Source organism: Mustela putorius, unplaced genomic scaffold (assembly GCF_011764305.1).
Source record: "Mustela putorius furo isolate JIRA1106 unplaced genomic scaffold, ASM1176430v1.1 tig00003853_pilon_pilon_pilon, whole genome shotgun sequence".
Classification (NCBI taxonomy): Eukaryota; Metazoa; Chordata; class Mammalia; order Carnivora; family Mustelidae; genus Mustela; species Mustela putorius.
Genome location: NW_025422005.1, coordinates 79,109,604 through 79,125,878, shown reverse-complemented (window position 1 = coordinate 79,125,878; position 16,275 = coordinate 79,109,604). Strand labels below are relative to the sequence as shown.

At 42.4% G+C, this 16,275-nt stretch overlaps 1 protein-coding gene across 5 annotated transcripts in view; it reads left to right on the top strand.

Annotated features, from left to right (window-relative positions):
• The window catches only part of BCAR3 (BCAR3 adaptor protein, NSP family member), a 109,805-nt gene extending 93,853 nt beyond the window's left edge, over positions 1-15,952 (top strand). For all 5 annotated transcript variants that reach the window (XM_004752575.3, XM_004752574.3, XM_004752576.3 and 2 more), the window contains 4 exons: positions 2,579-2,750; positions 5,474-5,585; positions 11,842-12,054; positions 15,331-15,952. In XM_004752575.3, the coding sequence (XP_004752632.1) occupies positions 2,579-2,750; positions 5,474-5,585; positions 11,842-12,054; positions 15,331-15,509 (676 nt within the window). In that variant the 3' untranslated portion in view covers positions 15,510-15,952. The remainder of the gene's footprint in view (positions 1-2,578; positions 2,751-5,473; positions 5,586-11,841; positions 12,055-15,330) is intronic.
• Positions 15,953-16,275: the final 323 nt, after the last annotated feature.

Below are 16,275 nucleotides of genomic sequence, written 5' to 3'. Positions count from 1 at the left end.
ATGTCAGCCCCTAGAAAGTAAACAGTGCATTTCAGGCCTGGGGGATCCACACAGCTGCTTTCTAGGTTCCCTGGCCAGAAAGCAGATGAGTCGGCCCCCATGCCGCTGTGGCTTTGGTTCCCAGCCACAGAGAGAAAACATCCAGAATGCCGAATGAAAGGCCTCTGGGAGGCAGGAGTTTAAGACATGGTCCTTGGCTTTGTTCACTCTTATCGTTGAATGGCTTTGGAGAGTTGTGAGTGCGCCTCCTTTTCCTACAGGCTTTCCGAGATTCTAGCCTCTCTCTGCAGGCGCCCTCTCCCCTCCCCAAGTTCTAGGGGCCTGCTTCTCCTCTAGTTTTGCCCTCTGTTGTTGCCGGTCCTGTGGTCACGGTTTCAAGAGAGGTGAGCCCTGCTATCACGCGGCCCCATTCCTCATGCAAAGTGTGTCGGTGCCAAGCCCCCAGGTCCCAGGCCTTACTTTATCCGGGTCACTGTACGTGAACGTGGGTCTAGGCAGAGGTCGGTAGGCTGGGGGCTCCTTCAGACTGTTTTTGGACTTCCTCGCCGGTCTCCCTGCCGCCAATTCCCCGAGGCCTCTCTCCTTGCTCTGCTTCCTGGCCAGGGCTGACCTGGGGGATCTGCCTGCTGCAGCCTGGGGTTTCCTCCTTACAGTGTGTGTACTGCATAAAGGCCAAGGGGATAGCCATTTCAAAGGGTCAGATGACAGCAGCTTCTTGTGTTTGAGAATCAAATACAGACCACCCTTTATTTTTAACACACCACCTCACCCATTCCAGGCCTACTGAGAGGAGATGGCCCATGTATAACGTTCAGTGTCTGTCCTTGCCACCCACCTGAGCATCTGCCTCAGACCTGCCGTGCTGAGTTTTTCCTGCCGCAGTGGATATGGGAGGTCATAGGCACACATTGGTTGAATGAATGGATAGAACTACTCTGATCTTAAAAAAGTAGAGAACCTATCTTTAATTAAGGGCAGTTTAAAACACAGGAAAAAACCGTGAACAGAAAAATCCACTGAAGGCAACACAGGAAGCCAGTGTACTGTTAGTTAAGAGAAACATCTGACATGCTCGGCTTAACCTTAACACTTTGCAAATAAATAAGAAAACTCTTCAATAAACTCAGCAAATAATAAAAATATACTTTATGTTAGGATCCATGAATGAAGACCTCAGGAAGAAGAAGAAAAGGCAGATAGAGACAGACTGAAAAAATGGACGAGGATGCAGAGAGAGATGTACACATGGAGCCAGTTGTGGTCACAACTACCATTGGCGAGGGGCCTCCTGGCGACAGGAACTCTAGTGATTTTGACATTCCCACACCTTCTCTCTTTCTCACAACAACGCTTTCTCCCATTTTTACAGTGAAGAAATGGAGGAATGAAGCAGTTAGGTAAGAGCCTGTGGTCCTACCACGAGTGAGTGCACCCCCACGCCCCAAGACACACACACTCGGAGACAGCAGAGCTCATCACTTATAATCACTAGATATAGTGGTGGGACTAGGCACTTGATGAGTCATGCCACTGTTGGCTCAAGGCACTGAGAGCATGCTGGACACTACGGGCCTGCAGAGAGAGGAGCATGGCCATGGAGTGACATCCTTGGCTGTGAACCTGGAGTGCCAAAGGCATGTTGTATTTTGGTAACCATTGCTGTGGATGGGGGCTTCACCTCCAGCACTGGTACCACGGCCTCAGGGAGACTTAACAGGCCATTCTGGCCCAGTGCCGTCACCTCGCTGGTCGCAGTTGAGGGAGAGAGGGAAAGGATTGCAGTCTGTGCTGCCTGCCATCAGCGGAGACTGCTCTGCGACCCCATTCATATGAGTCCCATTGTCCTGTGGAGACTTCCTGTTGTGGGTCTGTGAGCTTGACCCGGGTAGTATAGGGTGAGAAAAGGGAGGATTGTTGGCAGATACAAGCTTTCTCTTTTATTAGGCTCGGACTTACAGGGAAATTCCCATCCGTCAGCCGTGCAGTCCTTGTCCGCATCTCCATTCACCTTCCGGCCTCTTGACCAGAGCCACACTCTCTCCATTCTGAGTTCCTCATGCCTTCTGAAGTGCCAAGACCCGTGTCATTGTTTTGGGTCAAGCATACTCTCTCATTTTTCTGTTTTTCTCCTTTCCCGGTCCAGGGTGCCCAGGGGAGGTGGCCCAGGGCTTCCCTGAGGATGGGATTCCCCAGCGTGTGAGGCTACCAGGGGTCTCCCCAGACCTCTTATGGTGGAAGGTACAAGGAGCCCTGTGTACTTCTGAGCAGCTTCACCCGAGAAGGGTTTCCTCGTGCCCCAGATGCTGGGCTGAACGTGGCCCTGTCCTGGGCAGCTGCCCTTTCTGACTCTAAACAGTGCACTCTTGGAGGCCTGGCCAGGCCTGGCCAGCCCTGCTGCTGTCAGCCTCGGGGAGGGGGTCTCGCCGTTGAAATCGGCATCCAGAGTGTCTGAGCTGCCAGCACCTCACAGGGCGAAACAGCAACCGGCATAAATCTAGTCCTTTTCCTGGCTGGTTTGCAGTCTTTTCTTCCTAGTCCTGTCTGCCCAATGCCTGATCTCTGCTCTCCTCCTTCCCAGACACAACACGATGGCCATCGGCATCGCAGTGGACATTCTGGGCTGCACGGGCACTCTGGAGGACCGAGCAGCCACCCTCAATAGGATCATCCAGGTGGCGGTGGAACTGAAGGACTCCATGGGGGACCTCTACTCCTTCTCGGCCATCATGAAAGCCCTGGAAATGCCACAGGTAAGTCTCCCCTGGGTCGGTGCACCCTGCACTCCTGTGTGGACTTAGAGTCGGTCTGCAAGCCCAGGCTTAGCAAAGCACCCATGTTTTTAGGCGGCCCCGAAAGGCTAAATCTTAGTGAAAGCAGCTCTGATTAGGGGCAACCAAAAGCAGTGTCAGAAGTGTTTCAGCTCCATTTTAAAAAACTGGATTGTTGGTTGACGGTGTGCACTTTCTCTTTGGTGTTACAGAGGAGGAGGCGTCCTCAAGAACAATCGGTATTCCTTAAGAACCAATCAGCAGATATGTCTGGCTGATGTGTGTCGTAGAAGAGACTTACATCTGTGTCACCAGACAATTGGGGAGCTGATCTCTGAGAATCCCCAGAGTGGTTTGTCTCAAAATTATGTTGCTCAGGTTACCTAAAACAGACTTCTGTTAAAAAATTCAGATTTCTAGCCCATTTGCCATTTAAGCCCCTAATTAGAGTTTCTAAAGTCAGGCACCTTGCATTTATCTGCTTGGATGGGCTGTTTTTAGGATGAGTGTCAAACCTGAGAGGCTGTGTTTAAAGTCCAGTAGATCTGAGAGAGGAAAGTTGTTCTGTCATCTTGACTGCCTGGAATCCGTGGTCTCATTTTGGTTCTGTCCCACAAGCCCTAGATGTGTGTAATCTCACCCTCGGGGTCCTCCAGTCCTATAAACCCAGTCTGCAACTGGTAACACCAAAACCGCTGGTCATTTAGCTTGGCTTTTTGCTAACTACAGACTGTCCCTGAAAGCCTGCTGGGCACTCACTGAAAAGCCACTCCTGCTGCTAGGGAAGACCCCACAGTCACATGTCCCGTAAGTCAGAGCATGTTAGGAACGTCATTTCCTGGCATTAAAGCAAGGTCACCCTGAAGACAAGCTGAACAACTTAGGGCCTTCACCAGGAAATTTTGAGGGGAATCAGTTCCAACCACAATATCCTAAGAGTTTAAGAACTCCTTAGATGCCCTGGAATTTTATAGGATCCATACTTGAAATAGGAAAATCCAGCTATATTTTCATAATATGCTGACTCCTATTACTAGCAGGGGTTATAATTTTTCATTCCACTGTTTTTCATTTGCATTGTATTTATTTCTTCTCACCCAGAACGGCATGTAATTTTGGAAGGCTGCGAAATCAGGCTAAGTTGTGTGTAGTCCTCCAGCCCAGAGCTTCCTCTGAGAGTGTGCTTGCCATCCATGGTTAGGGGCTTCTCCCAGCGCGCCTTAATAGGCCTGTGCGGGGGGATCCCTGGCCTCCTCCAGTACCATCGGATCAGACTCTGCCCTGCTGGACCCTTTCAGCAGTGAGGGTGTGCAGTCCTCCAGGGCATTTGCCCCCCCCCCCCCGTGTGCTAGGACGCTGCCGGGGAGGGAGGTGGCAGACCCAGAGAAGGCTGAGGGGGGGACTCATATCACTCCTGGGTGTCCTCATCCAAAAATGACCCTATACTGTGGGCTCACGTGCCTTCTCTTCTCAGCTTCTAGTCTCAAGAAGGCGCATCCAGCAGATTGCGCCCAGATGAGAGACCGGGGCTACTTTGGGAAAGCCGATGCTTCAGGGAGGGAAGAGAAGGGACGGGGAGAAGAGAGAGGTGCATGTGGGGGGGGGGGGTGGGCAGAGGAAGACAAGTCACTTCCTTTCTGTCCCAGCAGACCTGCTGGTGCCGATCATTTCTCCCCTTCCTCTGGGAAGATGCAGCTCTTAGAGGCCAAGGGAATGAATCTCTTCTCTGTCACTTACCAGCTATAATAACCTGGAGCAATCTAACTATTCTCATCTATAGATGAGGTGGTGGTTTCTCATCTATAAAACGAGGCCAAAATACTACCTCAGAGGGCATTGGAGGATCAAATGAAATTCTTCAAATACCTGACAAAGAGTTGGTGTTCATTCCCCCCAATATGAGTGCCCTTCCTCTTTCTTGTTTTATGGAAAAAACAAAAAACAAAAAACTTCAGACACTTCAGCTTGCTGGTTTTATGGTATGAGTGGGGGTTGTCTGTCTCGGGGCAGTCAGAGTCAGTGGCACATGTTGGCATTGACTAAACTGTTCTAAAAGAACAGAATGAAAAGGAGCGAGTAGAGTGGCATCATGTGGTCTGGGCAATCTTCCGTGCATCTCAGACATTATTACTTACGAGGAAATGAAAATGCTGTACGTGACATTCCTACATGCTTTCATCAGTATAACCTCTGTGGACAGTTGGCAGTTCCCATCAACATTTAAAATACACGTATTCTTTGACCATGTAGTCCCATTTCTGGAAATTTATACCCCCAATATTTTCACGCACATACACATTTGCAAAATCTTCACAAGGTAATTTCATAATGGAAAAAATTTGTGAAACTCTTCTCTATAGGAGACTAGGTAAACTTCAGCTTATCCGTAAACTGGAACATCATTCAGAAGTTTAACAAAATAAGGCTGTTCTGTGCTGTTTTATACATACTTGAATGATTTCCAAGCAAAAAACTGAAAAATGTATGAAGTGTGATATGCCTTTTATTTTAAAAGTTGTATATGCGTATACACAAAAACCTTGACACATACAAGAAACTGATGAGTTGTCTCTGGGACAGGTTGTTAGAACAACACAGAACAGGGGCAGGGGCGGGGATGAGCCTTTCTGTATACACTGCTTTTAGCTGCTTTGACTTGTTTCTAAAAAGAGCCTCTTCCAAAATAACACCTTTCTCTCTTCCAGATCACAAGGTTAGAAAAAACGTGGACTGCCCTGAGGCACCAGTACACCCAAACGGCGATCCTCTATGAAAAACAGCTGAAGCCTTTTAGCAAGATCCTGCATGAGGGCCGGGGTGAGTACAAGCTCAGCTAGAGTGGGAGTGGTGGCCATGCATCTGTGGGACCGTTAGGTCTGCTCTGCTCTGGTTTGATCAGAGCCTTTAGCAGGACATTTCATGAGATCTGAGGTACTTGTAGGATTGTTGATGGATCATTGAGGCTTGCATCTGTGGGATGCATCTGTGGGACCGTTAGGTCTGCTCTGCTCTGGTTTGATCAGAGCCTTTAGCAGGACATTTCATGAGATCTGAGGTACTTGTAGGATTGTTGATGGATCATTGAGGCTTTTATCAGATGGGCACGTCATTTTTAGAAGAATTGCGGTTGCTAAAACAGGACCTGGGCTACTAGTCACCTCACTCCGTGCTTTCCTTTCTTAACTGAGGTCTAATGTATGCAACATTATGTTAGTTGTCAGTAGACAATGTAATGAGTCAGTATTTGTATTTACTACAAAATGATCACAGTCCAAATATCCACATCATATATAGTTATCAAATTTCTCTTTCTTGTGATGAGAACTCTTAAGATCCACTCTCTCCGTTACATTCAAACAATGCAGTGTGGTATTAACTGTAGTCACTGCGCTGTACATTACCTTCCCATAACTTACTCACTTTGTACCTGGAAATTTGTATCCTTTGACCCTCTCCATCCATTTTGTCCACCTCCAACCACCAGCCTCAAGCAACCACCAATCTGTTCTCTATATCCATGAACTGAGGGGATTTCATTTTTGGTTCTATTTTTTTAAGATTCTGCATACAAGTGAGATCAGATAGTATTGCTCTTTTTCTGTGACATATTTCACTTAGCAAAATGCCCTGAAGGTCCATTCATGTTGTCAGACAGCAGGATTTCGTTTATTTTTATGACTGAATAAAATTTGTGTGTGTGTGTGTGTGTGGTTAATTATAAATATATATATATAAGTATATCACATTATCCATTCCTCCGCTGGTGGACACTTTGGTCGTTTCCATAATCTTGGCTATTGTAAATAATGCAGTGAATGTGGGGTGCAGACATTTTTTAAAGTACTTTTTTTTCTTCAGATAAATAGCCAGAAGTGGAACCGCTAGGTAATATGATAGTTCCATTTTTAATCTTTTGAAGACTCTCCATACTGTTTTCTGCAGTGGCTGTGCTAACTTACATGCCTGCCAACAGTGCACAAGTATTCTCTTTTCTCCACATCCTTTCCAATATCGTTATTTCTTGTCTTTTTGCTATAGCTATTCTAATAGATATGAGGCAATATCTCATTGTGGTTTTGATTTGCGTTTCTGTCATGTTGAGTACTTTTCCATGTACCTACTGACTGTCTGCATCTCCTCTGGCAAAATGTCTATTCAGATCTTCTGCCCCCCCCTTTCCCCTGTTGACTTGTGTGAGTTTTTTATATATTTTGGGTGTAAACCCCTTATCAAATAGATGATTTGCAAATATTTTCTCCTATGCAGTAATTTGCCTTTACATTTTGTTGATGGTTTTTTGTTGTGCAGAACCTTTTTAGTTTGATGTAGTCCTATGTATTGATTTTTGCTTTGCTGTCTTTGCTTTTGTTGTCAGAAAAAAAAAAAAAAAATCACCAAAACGAATGTCAGGGAGCTTCTGCCTCTCTTTTCTTCTAGGAGTTTTGTGCTTGCAGGTCTCACATTCAAGTGTTGAATCCATTTTGATAATTGTGTATGGTGTAGGGTAGTGCCCATTTTCTTTATTTTACATATGGCGCTCCAGTTTTCCCAGTACCCTTTCTTCAAAAGACTGTTCTTTCCCCATTGTATGTTCTTGGCTCCTTTGACATAAATAAATGGACATGGGTTTCTTTTTGGGCCCTCAATTCTGTTTCATTGATATAGGTGTCTGTTTTTATGCTAATACCATACTGTTTGGATTACTATAGCTTTGGAATCTAGTTTGAAACCCAGGAGCATGATACCTCCAAGCTTGGTTCTTTCTCAAAACGTCTTTGCCTATATGGGGTCTTCTGTGGTTCCCCCATATTTTAGGATTGTTTGTTCTATTTCTATGAAAAATGCCATTGGAATTTTATAAGGATAGCATTGACTGTGGATTGCTTTATGTAGTATGGACATTTTAACCCTATTAACTCTTCCAAACCATGAACACAGAATATCTTTCCATTTGTTTGTGTCTTCTTCAATTTCTTTCATCAGTGTCATATAGTTTTCAGTATATAGGTCTTTCACCTCCTTGGTTAAATTTATTTTTAGGTATTTTATTCTTTTTCATGTAACTGTTAATGAGATTGTTTTCTTAATTTCTCCTTCTGATAGTTTGTTGTTGGTGTATAGACATGCAGAAGACTTTTGTATATTAATTTTGTATTGTGCAACTTGTCTGAATTCATGTATTCTAACAGTTTTTGGTGGAGTTTTTGTTTTCTATGTATATTATGTCATCTACAAATAGTGACAGTTTTACTTCTTTCCAATTTGGATAAAAGTGGTGAGAGTGGGCATCCTTGTCTTGACCCTAGAAAAAGACCTTTCAGCTTTTCAGCCTTGAGTATTAGCTGTGGGTTTGTCAGATATGACCTTCATTATGTAGAGGTGTGTTCCTTCTATACCTACTCTGTTGAGAGTTACCATAAATGGATGTTGAAATTTTGTCAAATCCTTTTTCTGCATCTATTAAGTTGATCCATATGATTTTTTTAAAAGATTTTATTTGAGAGAGAGCACACAAGCAGTGGGGAGGGGCAGTTAGGGAGAAGAAGAAACTGACTCCCCACTGAGCAGGGAGCCTGATGCCCAACTTGATCCCAGGACCCTGGGATCATGACCTGACCCAAAGGCACATGCTTAACTGACTGAGCCACCCAGGTGTCCCTGTATGCTGCTGCTTTAGAATGGAATACTCTGTATATATTTGTGAAGTCCATCTGGTCTAACAGGTTATTAAGGCCAGTATTTTCTTACTGATTTTTTTGTCTGGATGATCTATCCAGTACATGGAGTATTAAAGTCTTCTGTTATTATTGTATTGTTTAGGTGCTCCTATGTTGGGTACATAAATATTTACAAATGTTATATTCTCTTATTGAATTTACCTCTTTATATAATGCTTTTTTTGCTGGCTTGTTTCTTATTACAGTCTTTGTTTTAAAGTCTGTTTTGTCTAAGTATAGCTACTCAAGCTTTCTTTAGGTTTCCACTTGCATGATTATCTTTTTCCATCTCTTCACTTTCAGTCTGTGTGTATCCTTACATCCGAAGTTAGTCTCTTGTAGGAAGCATAAAGATGGGTCCCTTTTAATCCATTCAGTTGCTGTATGTCTTGATTAAAACATTTAATCCATTTATATTTAATTATTGATAGGTATGTATTTTTTGCCATTTGTTCATGGTCTTCTAGCTATTTTATCCTTCCTCTCTGCTCATTTCTTTTTCTCTTATTCTCTTCCTTTGTGGCTTAGTGATTTTCTTTAGTGCTATGCATGGATTCCTTTCTTTTTATCTTTTGTGTATCTACTGTAGGTTTTTGCATGTGGTTACCATGACGCTTACATATAACAACTTATAACAGCCCATTATTGAACCTGATACCAACTAAGTTTGGATCCATTCTAAATCTGTACATTTTTACTCCCTCCCCACAACATTTTGTTTCTGATGTCACATTTTACTTCTTTGTATCTGTGTTTCCTAACTGTTGTAGTTAGGTTTACCACTTGTGTGTTTTAACCTTCATACTAGCTTTATAAATGATTAATCTACTTTTACTGTCTATTTACTTTTACCAGTGAGATCTGTATTTTTACGTTTTGTTACTAAGTAATGCCCTTTTCAGCTTATAGCAGTCCCTTTAACATTTCTTATACAACTAGGTTAGTAGTAATGAACACCTTTATCTTTTATTTGTTTGAAAAACTCTTTATTTTTCCTCCAATTCTGACTGATAGCTTTGCCAGATAGAGTATTCTTGTTTGGAAGTTTTTTTCTTTTAGCACTTTGAATATATTGTGCCAGTCCCTTTGGGCCTCTAGAGTTTCTGCCAAAAAAACCTGCTGATATAGTCTTATGGGGGTTCCCCTATACATTACAAGTTGCTTTTTGTCTTACTGCTTTTAAGATTTTTTCCTTTAACTTTTATTTTAATTATAACTTGGTGTGCGGATCTTATTTGTAACTCTGGGCTTTCCTGGATCTGGATGTCTTATTTCCTTAGGAAGGTTTTTAGTCCCTTTTCTTCTAGTACCCCTATAATGCAAATGTTAGTTTAAAGGATTTATGGAAGGAACATCATTAAGAAAACTGTCTTCACTTTTCTCATTCTTTTTTGCTGCTCTGATTGTATGAGTTCCATTATCTTGCCTTTGAGTTCACTATTCTTCTGGTTCATCTAGTCTGTTGAAGTTCTCTACTGTAATTTTCAGAAAGTTCGGTTGTTTTCTTCTCTGTGGCTTCCATTTGATACTCTTGTATTTTCTGTCTCTTAGAAGTTTTCACTGTGTTTATCCTTTTCCCAAATTCAGTGAGCATCTTTATGACCATTATTTTGAACTCTTCATCAGGTAAATTAGCTATTGCCATTTCATTAAGGGTTTTTCTGAGATTTTTTTCCCCTTATTCTTTCATTTGGATCATATTCCTGTTTCTTCCCTTTGCTTGATTCTTTGTGTTGGTTTCTGTGTGTTAGATAAAACAGTTACCTCTCCCAGGCTTGAAGAAGTGGCCTCATGTAGGAGATGAACCTTATCATTAAGCCCTGATCTAGTTCTTGGTTATCTCTCTAACCTTTGTGATTGTCTAAGCAGGCTTTTATTTTTAATGGCTCCCAGCAGTTGAGGATATGCCAAGACCTGTCAGTGCCCCAAAGGGAAGGGTCTTGGCCAGCATCAGTTTTTTAAATTATGCAAATATATATAGTCCTGTGAGAATGCAAGTATAAGCCCCCACTGGCCACCAGAGCCAGGTGGTGTGGAGCTGTCCCATGGGTGGCAGTTGCCAAAAAAAAAAAAAGACTTCAAACAAGTGTATTAGCTAGCTCCCTTCTAGGCGGTATCAGGAAGCAGTGGCAAGGCAGAGGTAGAGTGCAAAGATGGCACCCACCAGCCTACATTACCTCTAAGTATCTCTGTAGGCCCCCAGTCGTGTGCCAGAAGTGAAGCCTGCGTCTCAGGCTAAGGCTCCAGGACAAGCAAATAGGCCTCTTCCACAGAAAGACTGGGGTATGTTTCAGTTTGCTATCCATGCAGCGCCCTGGGGGGTTCCAACTGTTAACAGTTCTGTGTGATACAGGATCACAGTTTTGCTAGCCTTTACAGCCAGGTTGATCAGGGGTGTGTCATGGGAAGTACCCACAAAAACTGAGGCACCAAATGTGTGTAAAAGTTCCCCTCTGAAGATACTGGCACTCTGCAGTTTAGCAGAGGGGAGAGCATATAGATGTCGCCTGCAGAAAGAAAGAAAGAAATGATGGCACCTCCTGGCTAGAATAAGGCAGAGCATGAAGATGTTGCCTACCAGTCACCAGGCCCCTAGATGTGTGCTATATTAGCCTGCCCCTCAGACCAACACTTCAACTTTAGCAAATGAGCTCTTTTCAGTCTGCTGCCTCCATGCTGAGCCCTGGTACAGGTGAGTCTGAGCACACAAGCCCTTTAATAAAGAGCTTGTTCTCAGTTTGTTACAGCCTGTGGGTCTTGTGGGCGAAAACAGGCTTGATTTTCAAAGCTAGCTGTTTTAGGGGCTCGTCTCTTAGGTGCAGGTTTTATAGTTGGGGTGTCCAATGTGGGATTCAAACCCTTTGCTCCTCAGGGAGAAAGCTCCAAGTTTTGCATTCTCTCCCAACTGTGCCAGGATTTAGGTTTATAGACAGGTTGGGTCCTGGCCTCTCCTACTTGCTTCGATGTGGGCCTTGTTTACCTGATGTGTAGGAGTTGCTCAATTTTTAGGGTTTTTTTCAGAGGAAGTTCCATATTTAGCTGCAGTTTCGGTGTCCACCAGGTGAAGTGAGCACAGGCTCTTCCTATGTCACCATCTTGAATTAGAACTCTCTTTCCTTAACTTTGGAAAAAAAAAAAAAATACAGGGGCACCTGGGTGGTTCAGTGGGTTAAGCCTCTGCCTTCGGCTCAGGTCATGATCTCAGAGTCCTGGGAACAAGCCCCGCATCAGGCTCTCTGCTCCTGCTTCCCCCTCCCTCTCTGCCTGCCTCTTTGCCAACTTGTGATCTCTCTCTGTCAAATAAATAAAATCTTAAAAAAAAAAAAAAACATGGAAAACTTTATTCCATTTTTCAGAGTCTACGTGTGTTCCCCCCAACAAAATATCAGTCCCACTACTGATGCCTCTTGTCACCCTGATGGAGCGCCAGGCTGTCACTTTTGAAGGAACTGACATGTGGGAAAAAAATGATGAAAGCTGTGAGATTATGCTGAACCACTTGGCCACAGCCCGGCTCATGACAGAAACTGCAGACAGCTACCGGATGAATGCCGAGAGGATCCTGGAAGGTAAGAGCTGTTTTCTGTAAGCCGCTCTCCATTCTGCATAGTAATTAGAATGAAGGAACAAAAGAGCATGGGTGCTCTCAGTTAGGAAAAGACAAAGTAGGAAAAATTAAGTAGGCATGGAATTCCCTTTCTTATGATTGATCATCACTCCCTCTTAGTCCCCCTGAGTGACTTGAGAATCCTGTTTCTCCTTTCCCATGTGTTCTGTTGTATCAGTGGCTTAGAATAAACTGGGAGAAAGGGTCAAGAAGGAATTGGTCAGTTGCCTACCATTAGTACTTCTGATTGGACCTATGTGAAGGTGGGCAACATGAGGAGTTAAGAATTCTATGTGACTTCATTTACCTGCATTCCTATTTCTTCCCATATTGAGAAGTGAGGCCCCCTGCTTTTAGTGTCAGAGGGTCCAACACAGGCAAAGGCACTGCTGAGAGAGCCTGGAGAAAAAGTGTCTTAAGGAATGACCAACTAGGCTGAAGGAGGTGGATATAGGTGGGAAGGCCCATTTATTTCTTCCTGAAACAAAGCTGTTGCTCCAGAACTAGGTGGTTTACAATCTATCTGCTGTAGCTTTAAGAACTACATACATCTTTCAGTTTTTTAATCAGAAAGCTCTCTAGGGTTGGCAAGTGTTGGATTCAGAAAATAAAAGCACCTAATTGAATTCACCAGATATTGAAGTGCCTGCTTACATAAAGCTAATAACTATATTACATTGGATGTTGCCTAAGCCAATATATTGGGATGGGTTTTGAGAAAAGGGCTTGAAGCTGCTCTACAGCAAATTAAGGTTATCTAATGGCATTTCTCAATTAATCCTGCTACAGATTTATGTAGCAAGTTTCCATCGCTGGGAGTAACTATGAACTCAATAAAACCAGAGATTTGCTCACCATCTACCCAGGCCAAGGCAGGGAACACAAAAGCATGTTAACTGAATGATTGGAAATCATTGTCTGGCCTCTCGTGTATTATCTGTCAAAGATATTCTGGCATCACAGGGAAGGATGGACTAGAAGTCGTCTTTTTTTCTTACGTTAGTCACCACAGAGTACATCAAGTGTTCCATAATTCATTGTTTGTGTATAACACCCAGTGCTCCATGCAATATGTGCCCTCCTTAATACCTATCACCAGGCTCACCCACCCCCCCATTCCCCTCCCCTCTGAAACCCTCAGTTTGTTTCCCAGAGTCTCTCATGGTTTGTCTCCCCTGGCTTTTGTTATTTTCTTCACAAAGATGCTGTAAATCTAGATGGTAGAAACAGATTTAAGGACAGAGCAGATTATATCCAGCAGGAACCAAGGATAAGAACCACATGTGTATGACTCTGGCTGGAGATTTCTACCTCTCAAATAGTTGACTGAGTATCCTTGGTTTTAAGTAGACAGATCTTCTCTTATGTAACAGAAGAGAGGCACGAAATAGATCCACACATATGGCTATCCATATATTTTTGAGAAAGGTGCCAATGTAATTCATTGGCTTTAGTGTTTCAACAAATGGTGCTGGAACTATTGGATATGCAATGCAAAAGAAAAAATGAATCCTGACCCTTACCTCAACCATGTACACACTGATCAATCTAAAATGGATCATAGGTTCAAACATTAGAGCTAAAGTGTAAAGCTCCTGTAAGATAACAGGAAATTCATTGTGTCCTTGGATTAGCAAAGCTGTTTTAAGACACAAAAAGCATGAACCGTAAGAAAAAATTTTGATAAAATTTTAAATTTTGCTCTTCAAAAGACACCATTAAGGAAGTGAAAAGGTGAGCCATAGACTGGAAGAAAATATCTGCTAAACGTTTATCTAATAAAGAACTCCTATAACTCAATGAGAAGACAGACAAGATTTGAGCTGACAATATACCAGAGAACATCTGCAAATGACAAATAACTATAAGATGTTTAAAGCATTAGTCATCAGGGAAATGTAAATTTAAACCACAATAAGACAATACCACGTACTGTCTAGAATGGTTACAATTTAAAAAGAATGATAATACTGGGGCACCTGGAGGCTTAGTTTGTTAAGTGTCTGACTCTTCATTTCAACTTGTGTCTTGATCTCAGGGTCATGAGTTCAGACTCCATGTTGGGCTCCACACTAGATGTGGAGCCTACTTAAAGAAAAACAAAAATGATAATACTAAGATTTGGCAGCTTATGAAGAAACTGGAGCTGGTGAGAATAAAGTGGTACAGCCACTTGGGAAGAGTTTGACAGTTTCTTTAAAATAAACATACTTACTGTATGACCCTGTAATTCCTCTCCTAGAGAAATGAAAACACATGTCCACACAGACTTATATACAGATGTTTACATTATTCATAACAGCCAGAAACTAGAAACAAGTTATACATCCATTCATTCCTTTTTATTGCTGAGTAGCATTTGTTATATGGACATTCCACATTTTATCCATTCACCAACTGGTCCATCGGTTGGTGAATAGATAAAATGTGGAATGTCCATATAACAAATGTTACTCAGGGGACACCTGGGTGGCTCAGTGGTTGGGCCTCTGCCTTCAGCTCAGGTCATGATCTCAGGGTCCTGGGATCGAGCCCGCATCGGGCTCTCTGCTCAGCGGGGAGCCTGCTTCCCCCTCCCTCTCTCTGCCTGCCTCTCTGACTACTTGTGATCTCTGTAAAATAAATAAATAAAATCTTTTAAAAAAAAATGCTATTCAGCAGTAAAAAGGAATGAACTGATAACCTGCAACAATATGGAATAGTCTCAAAAACATGGTACTTAGTAAAAGAAACCAGACATAAAGTCTGCATTTTATGATTCCATTTATATCAAGTTCCTAGAAAAGGCAACACAAAGCAAAGAGGTACTAGGTAGTTTTCCAGGGGGATGGAAATGTTCTAAAACTGGTGGTGATGGATGTATAAATTATATAGACTTACTATTGTATATGAAACTACAGCTATAATAGGTGCTTCATGACACATAAATTATATATCAATAAAGCTGTAAAAACAAGGTTCTTTGAACACTCCTCCCCACAGTGGCTTGTGCACAAGAATTTTATTCTACCATGTTTCAGTGAGTTTACTTGGTATTCCTTCTCCAAAGATGCTCAGGTCCTTGAGGACAGGGCTCTGCCCTTTCCTTGTATAAAGCAGAGCCTGTTTTTTCTTTGGGGGCATTTTTAAAGTTCTGATAAAAGATGAATTTCATTTTGATCTGACTTTAAGCAGCTAGATTTTCAGTCTATTGCTGACATTACCTTTGAAAACTGAAGTAACTGTTCTGTTTTCCTAGGTTTTCAACCAGATGAAGAAATGAGTGAAATCTTCAAGACTGAATTTCAAATGCGATTGCTATGGGGCAGCAAAGGTGCACAAGTGAATCAGACAGAGAGATATGAGAAATTCAACCAGATTTTAACTGCCCTCTCACGTAAATTGGAACCACCTCCTATAAAGCAGGCAGAGCTTTGATAACTCTCCAGAGAACCTTAGGATATTATTTGAAGCTTCTCCAGTTTCTTCTTTGGGAAGGCTTATCATTTGATAAAGTAATAATGTGCAAATCTGACAGTATACAAGCTTTTAGTATCCACAGGATATTAAACATGTAAATTACACAGAGCACACTTATTTATGAATTGTTTAAAATTACTACTGATTTTAAAATGAAAATAATTTATTATGAAGGTAACTATTGCTAATGTTGATCAGCAAATTTAAGAGAAGACGATGTTGGCTGGTTGCCTTCTTTTTCTGAGGTATTTGACCATTTTAGTTTAAATTCCTTGTCAGATAAGTGTAAATAGAAAAGAGTTGAAAAGCATGAAAGATTATGGAAGGTATCAGTTGTATGATATTCTTTAAATATGAAAAATGTAAATAATCATATGAAAATATATCTTTTTGTGAAATAACTGTATCTGGTCTCTTTATTGTTAAATAACTCATCATAGTATAATAATTATACCTCCTACCTTCCTGGGGTATACTCTTCCCTAGATACTATAGCCTAATAATAAACCAAAATAAATGAGAGTGATATGGAAAATGTAAGGTTTGTGGCATGGGAGACAGAGTGAATAGTGATAAAAGGTAGACCTGGCTCCAGAAGACCTAGGTTCAAAGTAAAGCTGTGGTGCTTGCTAGCAGCTGGACTTGGTCAAGTCCAAAGTCATCCTTCTGAGTGCAGCACAGCACCTAGTATAGAGGGAATACCCAGATGCTAGTATACTTCATG